Genomic DNA, 20,922 nt, shown 5'->3' with positions numbered 1-20,922 from the left:
GGGAGGGGGGGGGGGGGGGGAGAGGAGGGGTTTTCTTCTAGATAGAGAAACTACGCTAAGAAGTGTATATATTTCTCTTTACATATATATTTAATACAAATAAGTAGAAAGAAGCGACAGCAGAAATGGAATTTTGGTGAGTCGAAAATATATGAGCGAGAGATCTGAAACAGAGGAGAGAGAGAGAAGAGAAGAGAAAGTGTGTTTTTCTTGTTTGTGCGAGAGTGTCCGGTGTGGGAGGCAATCCTCTGCGGTTGGTCTTCCTGCACTTCTTGCCACCAAAATAGATTTAATTTTTTTATCATAACCAATTATTATAATCATAAATAAAATTCACAACAAATATTAATTAATTGCGAATGCATGATAGATATTTTCACAGACGAAACCAAAATACCAATTTTGTCTCGTAATTATAAATATGATAAATATTAATTATTTGTGATTGAAATTTAAAATTTTTACATTAATTTAATATAATTATTGTAAGCAATGAATTATCATGATTCTTAAATTGTATTCGATGCCACTGATTTGCCATAATATTTTAGTTATAACCATTTATCACATAGGATAATCCACTTTATTTTAATATTACTTTCAAAGACTGTTTTTTAATCGATAGATATTTGTTTGAGTTATTAATTTTCTCGTAATTTAACCATTCATTAATCAATTAATAATAAAATATAAATTATCAACTAATAATTTATAAATACCACTGCCAACAACCATTCTTATAAAACCAGATAAATATTCATAATATTTATAAATGTATAATCCAACATATGCAATTCTTTTATAGAAATAATAATTATATAATTATATTAATATTATAATAATTTGACTAATAGATTACTTTAATTTAATAATAAAAGAATAAATTATAATAAAACTCGTAGAAAGTTAAATAAATACCCATATATCCGATCAGACTAATGAGACTTGGATTTTAACTTAAATGCATCAGTTAAGATAGTTTGTGTAAAATATGATAAAAATTTCTCTAACAAATAATTTTTCATTGACAGTATAAAATTGATTTTCCTACTTATTTTTTAAAATATTTTATTTGCCACCCTAAAATATGTTTATTAAAAAATTTGTCGATAAACTTTTTTTGCTGATTTTTGTTTGTCATGTATTATAAGAGGGTATTGTATGCAGTAAATTATTTATATGAATAATATAAATATAAGTATATATGGATCATGAATATAACAAATATAGAGATAATTATAATTTCGGTCCTCAAATATAATTGTACGTGCGTTTTTCCTTCTCAGACAATTTAGTGTTGCAGTTTGCGTTCTCAAACGATTACTACTTTTAACAGTTTTTGTTATTTTTGTTAGTAGACTATTAAAGTTGATGGTAGATGTGTAAATGAGTTAGGCTTGAGTCGAGCTCGAGCTTGAACTTTTCCTTTTTAGCTCGAGCTCGAGTTCATTTTCCATAGTGCTCGAGCTCTGTATCATGTTTTTGTCTATATAAATTTTTGTGATAACTTTATATGAAAATTAGATAATATAAATAAAAATGCAATATTTTTAATATTATCTAAAACGTAGTAAAATATATAAAAACCTTAAATATATATATATATAAACTCGCGCGAGCTGATGAATAAAATATTTATAGCTCGAACTCGAATCAAGGTTTAAATTAAGCCAACTCGACTCAGTTGTGAGCCTAGTTTGATGGAATTGTGTGTTGCCAATTTGGAGGGGAAAAAGAAAGCCACTCCCTTTCATTTGCGGTTTTCTTCGAGCTTTTATCCAAATCATTCATGTCCCCGATTTTTCATCAAGGTTCAAGAGAAAAAAAGACAAAAAAATAAAAATAAAAACCACGCAATAATTTTTTTATTATAAAAATGAATTCAGGCAATAAATTTTCTTTATAATCTTAACAATAGATTGTTGATGATGTGTTTTGTGTATAATGCATAAATGTATATAGAGTAGTGAAGGGGCGGTGGGAAGTGCCCACATGTCATATAAAAGAAGAAGTATTCGCTAAAGAAAAGAAGAGAAGAATTGTTTAGTAATAGAGAGTTTAAGAACCAATCAAAATGAATTGTTAATTCCAATGACTTTCTTGTTCAATAATTACAAGTACAATGTCATTAAACTATCCAAAAAATTTCTATGTTTTAAAAAAATACATTTATTGTCCATGCGATGAATCGTTTTTAAACTCCTCTCAATAGCCCACAATACCTATTAACAATTTATAATCTAATTATATATATATAAAAAAAAGGGTCGTTTACTTTAATAAATAAAACTGAATATTGCTGAATTTAACTCCTTATTCAATAATAACTTACGTTTTCTTTCTTGGATCGTTGCTCGCTTTCAATCCATCAGATTCGATTAGAGTCTTGATAAACTTCAATAACTTATCAAGTCTAGTAAGGGTAAGATATAATTTGTATGTGTTGGGGTGTGATGATATATATATATATATTTTCATAATATATAAAATAAATATATATATACACACACAAAAAAAAAAAACAAACAAAGGGTAAAAATATCACCAAAGGGGCAGTTTGAGAATTACTTACTTCTGTCACATTCATTTATGTTTAATATAAAAAACAATGCAGTTTATAAATGTACAAATTACATCAAGAACAATGTTTATAATATGGGAATAAAACTTTTATATTTATCCTATCTAACCATTTTATCGAATCGAGTTCTGTCAACCACTTTTTTCAACTATAACAAAAAACGGCCCACAAAAGAGAAAAAGAAACATAGTTTCGTAATGTAGTTTAACTTTTGTATTGATCGTCTACTTTGACTGTTAAAACTAATAGCACAATTTAATACAATCTTATCAATTCTTTACTTGGAGAATTGGGGGCCGGAACTTGTGGCCCAGGACCGAATTAATCATTGTTGATTCTCAATTAATAAACCGACCAAGCTAGTCAACTTGTCTGAGCAAGATGAAAATTTACCGTTTTGTCCAAATTTTTTAAAGGTAAATCACGAGTTTGCCCTCTATTTTTCCCCCATTGGTTGCATATTAAACAGTGCTAATTAATTGAGCAAAATTCAAGCAAAGTGAATAAGGAGCTTTGTCAATCTCATGCAAAGATTGATTTCATTTCGAAAATATTCGCAAAAAATAAAATAGCAAAACTCGACGATTTCAAGAACTGGAAAGGGAAAAATCCAACCAACTAAAAAATGAAACAACCCTTTACTAATGAAAATTGCAAACCCGAATTGTGGTGTACCCGTGACTTACAGGTGTCTCCAGCAGTGTTAAAGAAGATCTACAGTAGCAGTTTGTTCTATCACCTGAATAACTCATACTACAAAGTAAACACCATCCTAATGTACTATTCATATATCAAATTTTACCACCATCAAATTAAAGTACGAAACACTTTAAAATCTCTCTCTCATCTCTCTCTTTGTTCTTTTTTTTTTATTTAATACGAGAAAGTTTGTCATTTTTACAAAAAATTAAAGTGGTATAGTGTTGGAAATGAAATAGGAAAAAGCAATTGTATGTGTTTTCATATGATTCGTTTGCTAAGTGTTTTTGTAATGTACATATTGTAGAGTTAATTTCAATAAAAAATTGATCAATTATTAAAGTGAATTACATTTATTTAATACTTTAGAAAAAATCATGCTTTTCTTATTTAGTTTTTCAAAATCAATTTCAGACAAATGAGAAATTATGAAACAAAGCAAACTACAACAAGTAGTGTAAAATATTGAATTGGTATCAACATTAAGAGAAATTTATTACCAATTCAAATGATATAATAAGTCTCTTTTTCTAAAAATATAAATTACTTAATAATTAATTATGCATATATAGAGCCAAATTAGGCCTAACATTAGTTTTTTTTTTTTTTTAAAAAAAATTTCTTGACGTACAGCGCCCCAAATTTGAACTTAAGAGTTAAGAGCTCCCAACTAATATTTTGAACTCAAATATTAGAAGAAAAATTATTCGATTAACCAATCACACAATAAGTATTTGATCATATATGTGTTGATCATTTTTCTTAAATTATATACTAAATGCATAATAAATGCATTATATTTAGGGTGTAAGATGAGCCGAGTCGCTCGCGAGCCGACTCGACAAGAGCTCAATTCGAGCCCAAGCTCTAGCTCAAGTATTTGTGTTCGAAAGCTCATGAGCCGGCTAGCGAGCTTTTCTCTACTTCTTTTTTTCTTGTATTTATAAGTTTTTTATATGTTTAACTATATTAAAAATAATATATTCTATTAAAAAATAAAAATTTAAAAAAATTTACGAGCATTGGACTTGAGCTCGGCTCACAAGCTCGAGCTTGACTCATGAGCAACAAGCTCGAGCTCGAGCTCGAGGCCCTTATGTTTTGCTCGAGCTCGAGCCTGTTTCTCGCAGGCTCGTCAAGCTCGAGCTCAAACTTAAAATTTTAGCCGAGTTCGATTCGTTAGTTCCCTTAATTATACTTACTGCAGAATTCTCGAATTAAAAATCGCAAAAAAATTGTTTAGATTAAGAAGCTCTTAGCTGAGGATATTTGGCATCAGTCTGCACATTGCACCAGCCATTTCCCACTCACAGTCACAGTCATGGTTGACCCCTGAAAAGACAGTTCCAGAATTCATCCATGGCTGTTTCATTGAATTCAGTAATCAGCTTCAGCCTCAGCCCCACAGTACGTGTCTTCTCTTTCGCCAGTTGTTATCTCATTTTTCTAGGTTTCTGTAGTCCACTTGATTATGCTGAGTTGCATTCCTGATTTATGGTTATCTGGGTTTCTTGGTTGATTATTGTTCGGTGGACTGTTCTTGGTTTTTTGATTATCTTGTGTGGCTTGTATATATGAATAATCCAGTTGGTTGAACTTGTCATTTCTTGCTGACTCTTAGTGATGATTTGAAGATGTTAGCGAGTTGATTTAGTTGGTTTCTGTTTTGATCAAGTGTTCTTGGTCTAAGAGGTTATTTTTGGCTCTTACTAGTTACTATTTAGAAAACTGTTTAAACCTGCGTAGACATATTCACAGTTTGTGTGCTCCTGTCATTTTTTGTGGTAAGGTATTGGTGTTTGATGTACCTGGTCTTCACATTTCAAGAGAAATGATTTTATGCCTATGTTTGGCTTATGATCATACTCAATTTTATTATAGTTTGTTGAGTTTAAGTATTCAAAGAATAGTTGAGCCAATTAGATGTGGTACCTGGTCGATTTCCTAGTCAAGAAAGCGTTACTTTAAAGTTGCAGCTAACAATTACACGAGTTTTTCAATGTAACTTGAGTTTTATGCGTAAATTTTTGGTTTATATTATTGTCAATCACTAACTAGAAGTGCGCGGATAGCCATTTAAGATATCGTACTGTCGCTGGCAGCATAAATATGTGAAGAAATTATGGAACCTTTTGTAATGAAATGTTGGAATAAGTATTTATAGCAAGTTTTGAGCTTCATCTAAGTCTTATTTTATTGATAGAAAAGACATACTCTGTTCACAATGATCTGGAGGAAGCTCTTAAGCTAGATAAATGATATGGAGCAGATCTTTACTACCTGAATTTTCGTTTGGTTAATCTCCATTCATACTGGTTCTCTAACGTGCATGAGTGTAAGGTGTTGCATATGGATCTCTCGGTTAACACATGAGATCGCTTGGTAGCTAAAGCATTTCAAGCAACAACAGTACAAAATAGAGAAATTCTATTCCCTTTCTTGCCGCTCTTTCCTTTGTCTATGTAAGACACTTCTTATGCAATGGGATGATTCTCTATGCTGTGTGGAACTATGAGAAGTCTCTGTTCTGTTGCTTGGGTTTTTTGTTACTCTGATTCTTTGCTTCAAACCATGGTTACTTTTTTGGATCTTCTATCATGTTCTTGATTATGTAACTTATGAGTTTGTAGAAATGATTTAGTTCAATTATGCTATTCGTCTCACCTCAAGATTGAATCGGATTTTCTATTCCACATCTCGTTTCATCGTTTATTTTATTTAACATATCCATGTTATATTTATAAATTTTTTTTTAAGATGTAATTTTTGTATACGTGACTTGTATATATTGTTATAGAATATGCAAAAGGAGTTGGAATACAAAATGCAATCCACCTTGATATGGAATCAGATTTTGTGGAGTTGATCATAAGATTAGGTTCTATTTACATATATATATCAGATTATGTACCATGAGATGCTCCAAACAGTCACAAGGGTAAGATATTGGAGATCACTAGCTGATATGTTTTTTATTCTTTTTTGGAGCATTGCATGTCTTTTAATGCTGCCACAATCTAGGTACTGTTCGACAATAACCTCGTTTTTGGACTAAACTATCCGATGTACTCATAATTTCCCACATTTCTCTTCATGATACAGTACGGATGTGAGGGTTGCGAACAACGTGACAATACTAGCAACCAATAAAAGATCAACAACACGTTGTTCTTGCACGGCAATATTTGGCTGTTTGCATTGTGTTTGAAGATCTTGATGATCATTTTTGTCTTGAAAATTTTGGTTAGTTTGTAAGACGAGACGTTTTCTAGATGTTATATAGTACTGTGGATTCAAACGAAGCATGCAAATCTGAGTGTAGAGAAGGATTAGATTTGCAAATTTGCGTGACTTATGCCTGTTTGTTTATGTTTTCATTTTCAGTTGGGCGTGCTAGAATTGAGACAACCGACTCTTTGAAAAGTTGGGCATCAACACTCTACATTAAGACAGCCGACGTTTTTGGAAAAGTCAGACATCAACACTGTGCATTAATGTGTCGATCCGTGGTATTGCACATCAAAATTCATCAGTTGTGTCACCTAACCCCTCAAAAGATCCAATTGCTGAAATGAGACAAGTAGAGGAGGAATAGGAGACTTCAAGGGCCACTCATTAATGCTATTGTGATTGTAGTGGTAGGGTGGGGCGTCGTAATTTTCTCAACAATCGTTTTTTATACAATCAGTTCATTCAAACCTGTTTGATTATACGAAAGTAGATAGTTATAAATTAATAATTTTATTGTAAATTAATAATGATCGGATTATGTTTTTCATTTAACATATACGCTATACACATTACGTATATAAAAGTTTTCCTTAAATAAAATAAATGATATACATAATGCGTATATATAAGATAACACAAAAAATTTCAGTAAAATTTGAAACAAAAAATTCGATCCAAGTAAATAATGTGGTGGGGGGTAGATGAAGGGTTGTATCAATCATAAGAAACCCAGTTTATGGTGGATTTACAAGTGCAATTGTGATGAGGGGTCTACACAAAGACTTATGGGTGATTGCGATTGAAGGGCTTTTGTATTGTTGCCCAGGACAATCTAAATCCGCCGGAATTCGTCTTTGTAAAGTGAAAGCCTTTGCTTGAGGTAAGAATTATACACAACTGTTGGTCCGCTTGCAGTCCTACTTCAGTTCTTCAAGTTATATCTACCACTGAACTGATTGTACCAACATTTAATTTATGTTTCTTGAATGTTCTTCTGCCTAATAGTGACATTGGTGCTGGGACAAAGAATTAAGGAAGGATTTTAAATGACTACATATTAAAAGGAATTTGAAATTCTTTCAATAACTTTGATTTGGGTCAGGGATCAAGGTCGTCCCAAGAGTAGTTTGGGTCGACGATGTTTCGTAACCTGAGAAAGAAAAATAGATCGTTAGACTTGTCGGGTCCTCGTTAGTTCATTCGATGCTTAAGTCAGTTTAAGTGAGATCGTACAGAAAGTAAAGACTGTTTTGCTAAAAGTGATAATGACATACCCTGATCCAACAGCTGTGAATATTTATATAACTAAATATTTGTAGTTTTACGAGTCCATGTGGTATGATCTCAAGCTTTCAAGTATAAGATGATCGACGATTTTGATTTTGGATCAATTTGTCGGGTTGGTTCGGGTGCGACTCGGAACGGACATGAGGATCCTTGTCAAAATAAGAGGTGAAGTGGGGGTGTATTTTGGCCTTTTTGCTGTTATGACTGATATATCCCATCAAACATAATTCAATAATAAGAGTTGAATGATTTAAAATAATTCTAATACAAAAATATGGAGATATAATATTTCTAATTACTTCAAATCCATCAAACTAAAAAAATTGTGAAGTAAATGCTTTAAAGGAATATTCTTATTCGAACCAAGTTTGATCGAATCAAATTAATCATAAAGTAAGTGTAATATACTTGCTATGTGATTGATTATTTTTCCTGAACTGTACACCAATCACATTATAAGTGTATTGTAATTGCCATATAATTGGTTCAAATTTAACCTAGTTTGGTTCAGATTTAGCTGAGCGGGATCTAGGCTAGAATTAAAAACATATTAAACTTTTTTTTAGAATTTTCATATATAATGAACCTGGAACGTAAATGAGTCAAAATTTTACAAAGTTGCTATATTTTTCACTTATTCAGTGTATTAAAATAAATATTCAGATTTATATTCTCTCTTGTTGTATCCTTCATATACTTTTTAAAAGAATCAGGTACCAGAATATTGTTTCCTCAGTTATTTCTTTTTTTTTTCTTTTTAAATTCACCAAATAATACACTGCTTAAAGAGTTAATGGAATTAGATAACAAGATCTCAAAAATATTTTTGTATTTAGGGTAAATCAAGGTTACTCACCAGAAATTTGACGTAATTACGAATATTCCCTCATTATTTAAAATTACAAAAATCTCATACAATAAAAAAATAATTGTGTAGCCCCTAGAAGGTGAAGTGAACATTACTATTTTACTCTTGCTGAATTTTTTTGAAAAATATAAAATATTTGAAAAAATATATAATAAATTAAGGGTGGATAAAATAAATAATCTATATGGAATATTAATCCATAAAAATATTATAGAGAATTCTAAAAAATATATAAAATTATAATTTATAATTCAAAATAATATTTTGGTCAGTTTATCACAAAAATTGAAAGAAACCTGACGATATGGGTTAATTATTAGATGTATGTTAAAATTAGGGGAAAGGGGATATTTGTACAATTAATTAGGGAGATATATATAATTATACAAAGTTTAAGGGTGTAATTTACCCTTATGAATATTACTTATTTTTCCTAGATAAATTCATACACATGTAATCCAAAGAAATAGGCAATTTTGAAAGTCCATTAAGATACTCAATGGTCATAAGTATTACAAAAATTCGAGATTTTAAATTATCATTAAAGAATCAAGAAACAATGATCCTTTTATAATAGTGTGTATATTTACACATGTGTTTATATATTGATTAAGAAAAGATTACTAGAGCCATGTATAGTAAGTTCAAAAAGGGTGAATATTTTTTAAAAAAAAATTAAAATATTTTGTAAAGTGTTAGTTAAAAAGTGATGTAATGGTGTAATTGACCCCCAACTTTAAATATTACAAATACATCCAAAAAAAAAGAAGAAACAGAACAGTTACTAAATTTATTATTTAATAATTTTTAATTCAAGGAAAAAAATAACTTTTACTATTTGAGTTTGAGTTTATAGAGAACAATTTCAAAAGAAAATCACCTGTAATTTTAAGAATTTGAGAGAATAAAATATAAATCATGCTAAAGTCAAGACTCACTGTCAACTGTATCCATTTTTTTTTTTAAACTATAATAATTTAGTTATATTTTCTTTTAATTTAAAAAGAGCACATCGATAACAAAAAAATTATAATTTTAGTTTTATAAGTACGAAGGAATGTCAATTTTAGTCGTGTATTAATTATTTTGGTAATTTTATCCTGTAATTTTTAAGAATTTCACACATTGAGAATATAAAAGACCCAAATTTTGCTAAAATGATAGAAAAATGCAGCTTAATTTAATGCATTTTTTTTAAGTAATTTAGCAATCTTTGGACAATTGTTCCTTAATAACTGAAATTTTTAAGGTTTTAGAACAAAAATTACAATTTTTCTTATCGATCAAGTATGATTGAAACATAAAAATATGAAAAAAGATACACACTTATTCTTCTAAAATGACTCAAAATTCTAACTTGGTAGGGTGTAAAGTAGATCTAAATATATATAATCTAAAGATCCTCTGGTTGATTTGGGATCCAAAAATTTATTTCATGGTTTGAAGTGACTGCAAGATAAGGCCAAGAACAGTTCCCATAATTCTCATATGACCAATGGAAAAAAGCAACTACACATCACACCACAGTCACCATATACATTTGGAGATCACACTTCCAACCACCCAATTCTGCCCACTGCAAATACTAAAATTTGCCACTAGATTTGGTATAAATACCCTCAGAGACCCAACACTGATTCAGCATCTTTTTGTAGGAATTTCAGATTGTTTCTTGGAAATGGAAAACTGCTTCTGGTCGGAGGAGTACTGCGCCTCCTGGAATTACGGCCAAGCTGATGTGGATAAAGATGGTACTTTGATGGTTCCATGGCTCCCTCCCGCTGCCGCCGACGCTGCTGCGGCGGCTCTGCAGTATCATTGTTCCCCCCCCGCCGGCGGCGTCCCGCCTTGGACGCCGTCCTTTGAAGGGGCGGCGGAGGATAGAACCGCCAGTGCTTCTAGAAGCCACAGTGAAGCTGAGAAGAGGCGCAGGGACAGAATCAACGCACAGCTTGCTACTCTCAGGAAATTGATCCCAAAGTCTGAAAAGGTACTCTCTCTCTCCTCTCTCTCTCTCTCTCTCTCTCATACACACGTCTGTATATGTATATATATTAATGCTAATATAATGAGATCATTTGATATTTTCACATGTATTCAATTCTTACAACCAATTAACAGTCGGAGACATTGCTGATTCTGTCTGAATTTGTAATGTAAAATATGACAGTAAGAGAATCCGTCAGTGCAACAGATGTATCGTAATTACAACAATCTTGTCGTTTCATAAAGGTGAAAATCTCAACTGGGCTTATACAGGCAAGAATGTTAATGATCCTGTCAATATTTATGTACACGCAGATGGACAAGGCAGCCCTATTAGGACAAGTAGTGGACCACGTCAAGGAACAGAGCGAACGAGCAAAAGAAGCGAGCAAATTCTCAACAATCCCAACCGAAACAGATGAAGTGATCATCGAACACATGAATGCACGAGAAACAGCACCGCAGAACATCTACGTGAGCGCTACCGTCTGCTGCGACGACAGGCCGGAGCTATTTGCGGAGCTGAACAGCGCACTCAAGAGCCTAGCAGTCACCATTGTTAAGGCCGAGATCACCAGCTTGGGGGGCAGAACAAAGAGCAATTTCGTTCTATGTGCAAAGGATACCGGCGGGGCTGAACGAAATTCGTGCACGAGTTTGCTCCAGCAGTCGCTCAAATTAGCGCTGAGTCGTGTCGTGATATCGTCTGGAATGTCGAGTTACAGCGCCAGGAGCAAGAGGCAAAGGTTCTTCCATCCTAATCCGCGGTGATGATCGAGTTCTTTCACATATATGATGATTGTTTTGATTGAAACCGCGCGATTTTGTTGCTGTTTGAGATTCTTTAAAGATGATGTGAGAAACTTGTGTAATCTTTGATATGTAACTCGAGGGATCAATCATTCTGGAATCTTTAAGGGTTGTGATCATTTAATAGACCGGAGACTTGAGGATTCTGATTTCTTTCTTCACTCTGTACATGATATCATTCTGGTGCTGGAAGTTTTACATTTTCTCCAAGAAATGATCGTGTGAGAGTCGTTCAATATTTCCGACTTTGGAGTAACAAGGGATACTATGCTCTCTTTGGATTTGCAACCTACGATTGATTCATAGTAATGTGTCATTCAGACTTGTCTCTGACGCTTTGTTTGATACGAGGATTTTGGTTTAGAAAGCGAAAGAAAATTCTGAGGAAACTGATTTTCAGTTGTTTCAGTCCAAATCGAGTCTAGTTGAATTTACAAGTGCAATGTATTAGTATATAGTTTAAAAAAAAATGACACTTGTCATGTGATTGATTTAGTTTGACCAAACATGATCAAATTGGTAAGAATTTTCTGTTGTTTGGATGCTATTGTAATCAAAAAAATACTTCAAAGGTTCTTGTATTTGTAATAAAAAATTTGAATGATTTTGACTCCAATCATCATCACAAATGACTATATATAGGCTACTTTACAAAAGTATTTATAAATACCCTATGAATCCAATCATCGAACTAACAAAAGAGATCAAACCCATAATTTAAAGTAGAAAAATGTATTTGTTTAGTCCTTTAAGTTTGTCTGCTATTAATTTTAGATCTTTAAATTTGTCTGTTTTAGTTTTAGTTCAATAACTTTCAAAATTGGGTAATTTTAGTTATTTGATCCAATTTCAAACAAATTTACCCTTCGTAACTTTTTAAGACCAATTTTAGTCCATAAATATCCATTCATTTTGCAATTCACAGCTCATGCTAGCCTAGAATAGTACAAAAGTTTAAATTTATTGAAAGAATATTTTTTTATATTATATTTATAGTATTAAGATGGACAATTAGCCTTTATTATCAAAATAACAAAAAAGTTATAAATTAGGTTAAAGAACTAAATCTACACAAAATTAATAAATAAAGGACTAAATCTAATATTATCAAAAATAAAAAATTAAAATAAATTCAAATCAAAGTTACAGCACAAAAAAATTTCTTTTTCCCAAATAAATATTAACGTAAATATGATGGTAGTTACGTACCATACATTTTCTGCAATTTGTACTATATTCTATGGGAACCCCGTTATTGAAACTGCAGAGGTTGAAGTTGTTGGTGTTGGAGACGCGCAATAATTGCAAAAAGATTGTAAAAGCTTTTTGACTGACTTTTAGTGATTTAAGTAGGTACCTACGCATGTTGTTCTCCGCATTTATGCACATATGAATTGCTGATCTCACCTTACAATTTTACATTCCAATATTTTATTGTAAATTTTTGTGTTGCATCATAGATTGTCTGATATAATACACAATCTAATATTTAAATATAAGGTAAATTAGTGTGATTTTTTTCTAAAATTTGATATAATTAAAAATATTTTTTTATTGTTCGATGAAATTATGCAATTTTTGTATGGGGTATGAAATTATTAATTTTGTTTTTATTTTATTTTTTTATTTTTGTAAAAAAATAAAAAAATTGTACAAAAGTCGGACAATGAAAATTTTGAAAAAAATTATAAAAAAGAATTATCCACTTTTAGTTCGTAAAATAATAAAAAAATAAAAATCTAAATAAATTATAGTTCTTAGTCCATAAAGACATTTTGGTTAGTTCACCACAAAAAAATGATGAAAACCTAATAGAAACTAACGGATTGGGCTAATTGTTATACGACCGTCAAAATCAGAGGGATATTGATAATATTTCAAACAATGAGGGAGTATTCGTAATTATGCAAAATTTCAGGAGAGATCGTTGTAATTTACCCTTAAAACTATACAAATCACGTGAATTTTTATATAGGGTAAATTACAATTATTCTTTCGAAGATTCCGTATAACTATAAAATCTTATTATTGTTTGAGAAATAACAATACTCACTTGATCTTAACGTCCGTTTAAGAACGAACCTATTATGTTAGTCTTCAGTAAGTTTTTCATTCAATTTTTATGGTGAAATGTCTAAAATGTCTTTTATGATTATGAATTATAATTTTTTTAGAATTTTCTAAAATATTTTTATGGACTAATATACACAACTATGGTCTCTAGGACAATTAACTATTCTATCAAATCGAAAGTCGACGAACATTAAGGCAACCTTTCTTCCATTAAATCCTCCAATTAGGCTTAGATTATTTACTTTTCTCACCTTAATTTTCTTTTTATATTTTTTCAAATATATATTTTCTTTCTAAAACAAAAAAAAATAATCAGCGAAAATCAATGAAATAGTAATTTTCACTTCACTAGGTTACATAATTATTTTTCATCCGAGAAAAAGTATTTTTATTTTTTTCAAATAATGAAAGTGTATTCGTAATTATGAATGTAAAATTATAAATACAAAATATACAATAAGTTTTTAAAAAAAGATTTGGGCCGCAATTTCAAGGGCCGATCCTGATTATGAATTTCAGTGGAGAAGTCGGAGACGATGGGGCTGGCTGAGAAAGAAGAATGAGGAGAGGATAAGCTTCAAGAAGAAGCAGTGATGAGTAGTTGTGGAAAATGTAAGGCAGAATGGGGCCATGCCATGCATGCTTCGCGTGTCTGGGGAGCTCTAAGTCTACGCAGCCGCTCATCATGTGGGCCTGCCTCTCTTTCATCAATCAGCCTCATCATTGTATTACATGCTAGAATGCACCATCATTTGTCTTCATAAACAAAGATTGTACTGTGCCACCAATATGCTGATTGAGTGTTTAATTATGATTCGGGTCGAAATTAATGCGATCTCCTTGGTTGGGCGAGCTTGTCCTCTAAGTGGCTCGAGATCGCTACCTCTCTCCAAACTAATGATTGGGCCCTGAGAAAAGAAACAGATAGGCTTGCTGGGGTAGTCCCCAACTAAAACCCTCCGATGCTTAAGTCAGTGTTTGGTTTTGAGGTCGTAAAAGCAGGTCGCTTAGCAAACTGAAAAGCTGAAGCGACCAGAAAGTGAAAAGTGGTGAAGTCAACGTACCATTACTGCACTGACTGTAGGGATATTTATAGAGAGAAGTTGGGGGTCTTCCACATGTCTCAGGTTCGCCCCGACCCGGTAAAAAGGCGCGGATCCTCCTGGTAAAATTATAATTTTGTGCCCTTTCAGGGGCAAAATTGTCCTTCTGTGATAATTTAGAGTTTTACCCACATCATTAAATTATTTACTTGAATGTCATGAGTCTGAATTTTATTGAAGACGATGTGGATTGAGCTCTCTACTTTTATGTAGATGTATTTTGGAACGACGATAGCCGACATATAATGTTTCTTTTAGTGAAAGTTAAACTTGGCTTACTAGTATATATATTTGCATTACACGTACCCCACATTCGATGTGTGTGTAAAAATATTTAAAAATTTTAAATTGGTAATATTTTTTAATGATAAGTCGGTTAATAATTACGGGTTTGTAGCTTCAGAAACATAAAAGTGTTGAAAGCTGAGGGCTATTTTAGTAAATTCATTAAAACAATATTGAAATCACTGTTATGGCCAAATTCTGTTGAAGAAAATGAATGAACTAAAGGGTAAATTTGGATATTTAAAAGTTGATACAAGAACAGAGTTTTCTTTAAATCAATTCATGCAGAATCAAAATACCGACTTTCTAAATCACAAGACTAAAATTGCAATTTAATTGGATCGTGTGCAAGTAATATGCAACTTCTCAATCTATTGGCCATAAAAAGACTAAAATTGTCAAAAATTTAGAACTTACAAGATTAAATTGCGAAACCAATTTGTACAGAACTAAAAATACAACTACCCATTAATTAATTACAGAACAAAAATTGCATTTTCTCCTTTTCTTGTAAAATTTTAAGAATTATATATAGGAGTACTCATCATTTTAATAAAACAAGCAGACAAATAACTTGAAATTAATGGTAACTAGACTTACATTGGAGATCAGTATCAACTTACTAGCAATACATTGAAAGACCTAAAAACCAAAATCAAACCACGCGGAAATCAACACGCATAGGTTAGTATGTAACTTTGCTAGGGTTTCGATAATTGGATTAAATTTTTTATTATAATTTATGTTGCATCTTCAATTTTATTTATTGCTTAAATATATTACAAACTAGCCAATCTAATTGAGTTTCTAATCTCTCATTCTAACATAACCTATACATGTCATGTGGATATAATATTTTCTTAGATAAAATTGATGACGTAATATTTGTACACATGATATGTATAGGTAAAATAAAATAAAAAATGCAATAGAAAATTGGATCCGCTATAGCTAATTGATAGTCATAAAAAATTAAAGTTTAATCATATGAAATTCAAGCACACATATTAGTATGTACGATTAGCTCAAACAAATATTTCGATAATTAACGATCCAAACTCAAAATACAGGTGTGTCAACTTTCGACTGTATAAACTATTTTAAGCCCCAAATGTATATTCCATAGAAATTGTCGTTCTTTTAAGAAATAGAATTGGAAAATAAAATGACTTCTAACATACTTATTAAAAAAATAAAAATGAAAATTAAGTACTGTACCCAACTTTTGGATATGATAAAATAGCCCACTTCCCACCAACCACTTATTAAGAAATTATTTGCACCCGTCTTGGGCGAGCCATAAAATTAATTTCATATCAATATACTCTACTTGTCTTATAATTAATAAATTTAATTGATCTATAAATTCTAATTAGATCTCAGCAAATTGAGTTTAATATATATATATATATATCCCAGACTGAAATATTTTATAAACAAGTTACTATTTTACGTTTCATCAATTAAACCGTGGAAATTTTGGAATAGTCAAAATAGCTATCGTAGTGTTTGGATTCATTTTCGGAGTGTGTGTTTTATAAAGATAGAGAGAGAAAAATAAATATAAATAAGTATGTGTTAAAAATAGTATGTATGTTTGGATTTATTTTTAGAGATAATTTAAAATAAGTATTGTATGTTTAATGTTGTGTTATGGGGGACAAAAATTACTGTTAATTGTCAAATCATTGCCTTTTTTATGTATATATTTATGTATATGTGTGTGTGTATATATGTATATATTTATGCCAAAACAGTTAAAAACACCCAAATAAGGTGTTTTTGCAGATGACAATCATTGGGTATGTTTTGACTTATCCCGAAAATAACTTAAAAATGAAAACAAACATACTGTATAATTTTAATAGTTCTCAGCAAACAACCCAATGATTCTGGCAACAAATTGTTTTATAGGAGGTTTCGTGTTAAAACCTTAAGTATATGTCTGTGCTGGGTGCGTCAGTATAAAACAAAAAATTATAATTTTAAAATCGATAGTACGTATCAAATTAAAACAACTGTAAGACAAAAGGAAGAGGTACAGCTAGTGCATGGGATAGGCTTGTGTAATTTTCAGCGTCTATCAAAGTATCCTATGTCTTAATACTGTATCATCTGTGCCCAACAGCTAATGATATTGGCTTTTGCAAGAAATTGGAATAAACATGACCCTTGTATGAAACCATGATGTCATAAATTTAGCCGGATCTGAATTAATGTCTAAAATTGCATTTTACAACTAACATTAAGCTAAGCCCTTTGATCAGCACATACACAATGAATAATCAGGTGGTTTGATAGTGATATTTTATTTTTGTGAGTTCTCTAATTAGTATATACACGATGAACGATTAAGTGGTTCAATAATGACATTTTATTTTTGTGAGCCCTCTGATCAACATATTCACGATGAATGATCAAGTGGTTCAATAGTGACATTTTATTTTTGTGAAAGATAGGTTATAGATAAGGGTGCAAGTAAATTTCATTTTCATCCCTGACTTTTCAAACTAACTTCAGAATCATCTATATAATTTCTATTAACTTCAAATTAGATCTTCCAACGGTTTTCGACATTGTTATTTTGTCAAATTATATGATTTTCCTGAATTTCCCTTCTAAAAGTTTTAGCTTAAATCATTTTGGTCCCTCATATTTTTATTTCAATTATAATTTAATCCCTTGCATACAAATCTACATGTAAAATGTAATATTTTTGTCATGTAAATCTATATACCGCAAATCTACATGTAATATTTTTGTCAGATCTATATACCATTGTATATATAACAACTCTCAATTAACCAAAAGTAGCAATAAGAAATATGTATTTATTTAATTTTTAATTAATAAGTTATTTAAATTATTAACTATTTCGCTAATATAGGATTTCTCAAGTACGACAATATAATTTGTGCATCAAACATATTTTGTTAAAAGTTCATTTTAAAAAAGTACATTACAGCATGCTTTTTTTTAAATATGATTAAAAATAAATATATTTTCATGAAGTTAAAAGTTAATTTTGAAAAAAAAGGAGCTATAAAAAATATATATAATTGTTAGAAGACTAAATTATTTCATAAATAAGTAAGTCATAAAAACTAAATATATATATTTGTACAAAACTATTAGTCTTTTCTCCATACAACAGTATATTTCAAAAAAAATAATTTCTTAATATAAAGTATTTTGACAAAAATATTAAAATTTTGATAAAATATTCTTTTTTCTTTGCAAAGTATTCAATTTTTTCTTACGCAAAACTATTTTGACAAAAATATTAAGTTTTTGCTATACAAATCATGTGCAAGGGAGTCGATTACACTAGAAATTAATTAAAAAAAATAGAGATAGTTTTGAAGTTGATTTTTAAAAAGTTAGGGATGAAAACGAATTTTACCCGTAAGAGTACTAAGTTATAAAATTAGAAAATCGACTTTAATCCTCCACTAAAAATTAAAATTAACCGTTGCTTCTGTATATGAGTTCAATACATTAACTACCGCTAAACATGATGATAATTTTTTTTTTTATCTTAGGTAAAATAATTGCAAATATTGATTAAACTATAATAAAAAATCTCAGTTTGGCGTCGATTTTATCTGATTGTGGTAAATAATATTAATTTATTTTTGATTTTTAAATTATAATGATTATAGTATAGGAAATAATTTATTTTGTTTTGTAATATGTTACTTATGTTTTGTAGTATATTAAATGATAATCATATGTACATGCACTTGATATCTGCATCTATTTGATTTCGGCTGCAGATTGGTTTTATTAGTCGTAAAATAAACTTTGGGCTTGAGCCATTATTTTGTGATTTATTCGACTTATGTAGAAGATGAACCGATCTAAGTAAATTATAGCACGAATGATAATATTCATTATAGTTTAAAAAAGAATATCTTTTAATTCTTCAAAAATTTTAAATCACGTTTAGTGTGTTTAGACTTAAATATATTTTAGGTCTGTAATGTTGAACTTTTGCATTTTTATACTTTATCTTTTTAAAATTACAAAAAAAGTTCTGTAATTTTTTGATATTTTGCATTTTGGTGCTTCCGATGCTTGATTTTGCAAACGTCATCAGAATAAATCATGTGCGCCTCACGTGGTTCATTTAAAATTGGGGCTTTGTTATGATTGGTTCATTTTTGCCGACATGATTTATTTCCCCATTTTATTGCAAAATTCGGCATTGAAAGGATCAAATTGCGAAATACTAAAAAGTTATAGGACTATTTTGCAACCTTAGAAAAATAAAAATACCAAAATTATGAAGGGCACATGATTTATTACGACAATTTTTGCAAAATTCAGTAATTAAAAAATCAAAATAGCAAAATATTAAAAAGTTACAGGACTATTTTACAATGCTAAAAAGAGAAAAAATAAAAATTATGAAGTACCAAAATTACATGACCAAAAATATATTTAAACCAATGATCTAACTCGTTTGGTCGGAAAAAAATCACTCCATTACCTAGATGGGATTTGCCGAATCGGGAAATTGAGGGGTTTATCGGCTAATTCCGCGTATTCAATCCTTTTTGTTGAACTTTTCTGGACTCTTCCCTTTCCTTTGATCAAATTACTTGTGGCGGGTCGGATCTGGAGTCAAAAAATTCTTAATGGGTTGAATTTCGTGTTTTGACAAATCTACTCCAAACTCGATTAGTTATCATTTTTATATTTTATGATGGGATTTGGCTGGACTAATACCTCATTTCTTATAAGGCGTATTTTTAAAATAAATTTGTGAAATTTTTATAGAGCCAAAATGAATAATATTTCAAGTAATATGACACCCATAAAATCACAAATTGTATCAATATTATATATAGCATTCCATTCTATGGGTGTGATTGAACAAAGAGAGAATGGTCAGAAATGTGAGAGTGATAATATTCCAAACTAAAACTTTTGACATTATCATCTCATGATGCCCATACTTGAAACATTAATTTCAGTTCCAGTCCGAATAATGGGCTGAATATTTATACCACCTGCACTCTGCACACATTCACAACTTTATGGATATATATATACCAATTTTCAATTTTCTAGATAAGGAAAAATTCAGATGTGTCGCACAAGGCAAAAAATAGTAAGAATTATATCGAAAAGATTATATTATAGTCATTTGATGTTTAAATCAATAAAGTTTGAATGATAGTGAAAGTCATAAGAAAATATATATAGGGTATCAAAAGTTGTACTTGGGGCATGAAAAACTAGTATTTATAGATTTCTTGAAACATACGATGTTACGTTAGCCAAAGATTAAAATATGATTAGATAATTAAGGAAAATATTAAAGACTACCAAGAAATGTCCTGCAATTGGATTTTTCTCCCCATTTTAGTCTATGCACTCATCATTTCTCTAATAAAGATAATTAAGGTAAGGCAAACAAATTTATACTATACTTGAATTTTCATATCATTTTTACTTTGTAATAACGAAGAATAAGTTCAGTTTATTATAAGGGTTAATTATACATCGAGCCCTCTTAATATTTGGTATATATAATTACAAGTATTTTTTTTATTGTTCACTAAACTATCTTGATATTTGATATAACTACATAATATTTTTTTTATTGTTTGAGAAATTGTTAATACACCTTTGACATGTAATATAATTATGTAATCATTGGATGGTAAGGTGTAAATACCAACTTTATGCTTGCTAATTTTTTCTAAAAAAAAAATTGATAGTGGACATATATTACAATAGAAAATGTAAAAATCAGACGTTGAACGGATATTATTTATCAAAATACTACAAAGTTCTTAAAAATATGTAAGCAATCATGCATGATTCAGTATAGTTCCAACAATTTAATAGAAAATTTGAACAAAATTTTAATGAAAACTAACAAAATGCATTAATTATTAAATATACATTATTTCATGAGGTATCAATAATGTTTTAAATAACAAAAGAATATTTATAATTATATTAAATTTTATGACAACTCGACATGA

At 30.1% G+C, this 20,922-nt stretch overlaps 1 protein-coding gene and 1 long non-coding RNA gene across 2 annotated transcripts; both read left to right on the top strand.

Annotated features, from left to right (window-relative positions):
- LOC110011884 lies at window positions 4,504-7,041 on the top strand. The gene is made up of 2 exons (XR_002286989.1): window positions 4,504-4,687; window positions 6,665-7,041. It is a non-coding gene; the product is annotated as an uncharacterized LOC110011884 (long non-coding RNA).
- Window positions 10,125-11,676, top strand: LOC105160871 (transcription factor bHLH51). The gene is made up of 2 exons (XM_011078371.2): window positions 10,125-10,656; window positions 10,968-11,676. The coding sequence occupies exons 1-2, from the start codon at window positions 10,162-10,164 to the stop codon at window positions 11,421-11,423; spliced, it is 951 nt and encodes a 316-aa protein (XP_011076673.2). The 5' UTR covers window positions 10,125-10,161; the 3' UTR covers window positions 11,424-11,676.

Source organism: Sesamum indicum, linkage group LG4, assembly GCF_000512975.1.
Source record: "Sesamum indicum cultivar Zhongzhi No. 13 linkage group LG4, S_indicum_v1.0, whole genome shotgun sequence".
Classification (NCBI taxonomy): Eukaryota; Viridiplantae; Streptophyta; class Magnoliopsida; order Lamiales; family Pedaliaceae; genus Sesamum; species Sesamum indicum.
Note: the sequence above shows the minus strand (reverse complement) of the source record. Positions and strands in the feature narration are given on the sequence as shown.

Excerpts from the sequence above, each read along its gene's own strand:
- LOC105160871 (XM_011078371.2), top strand. The coding sequence starts at position 10,162 with ATGGAAAAAAGCAACTACACATCACACCACAGTCACCATATACATTTG. Across the intron at positions 10,657-10,967 it reads TGATCCCAAAGTCTGAAAAG|ATGGACAAGGCAGCCCTATT; the intron begins GTACTCTCTCTC and ends ATGTACACGCAG.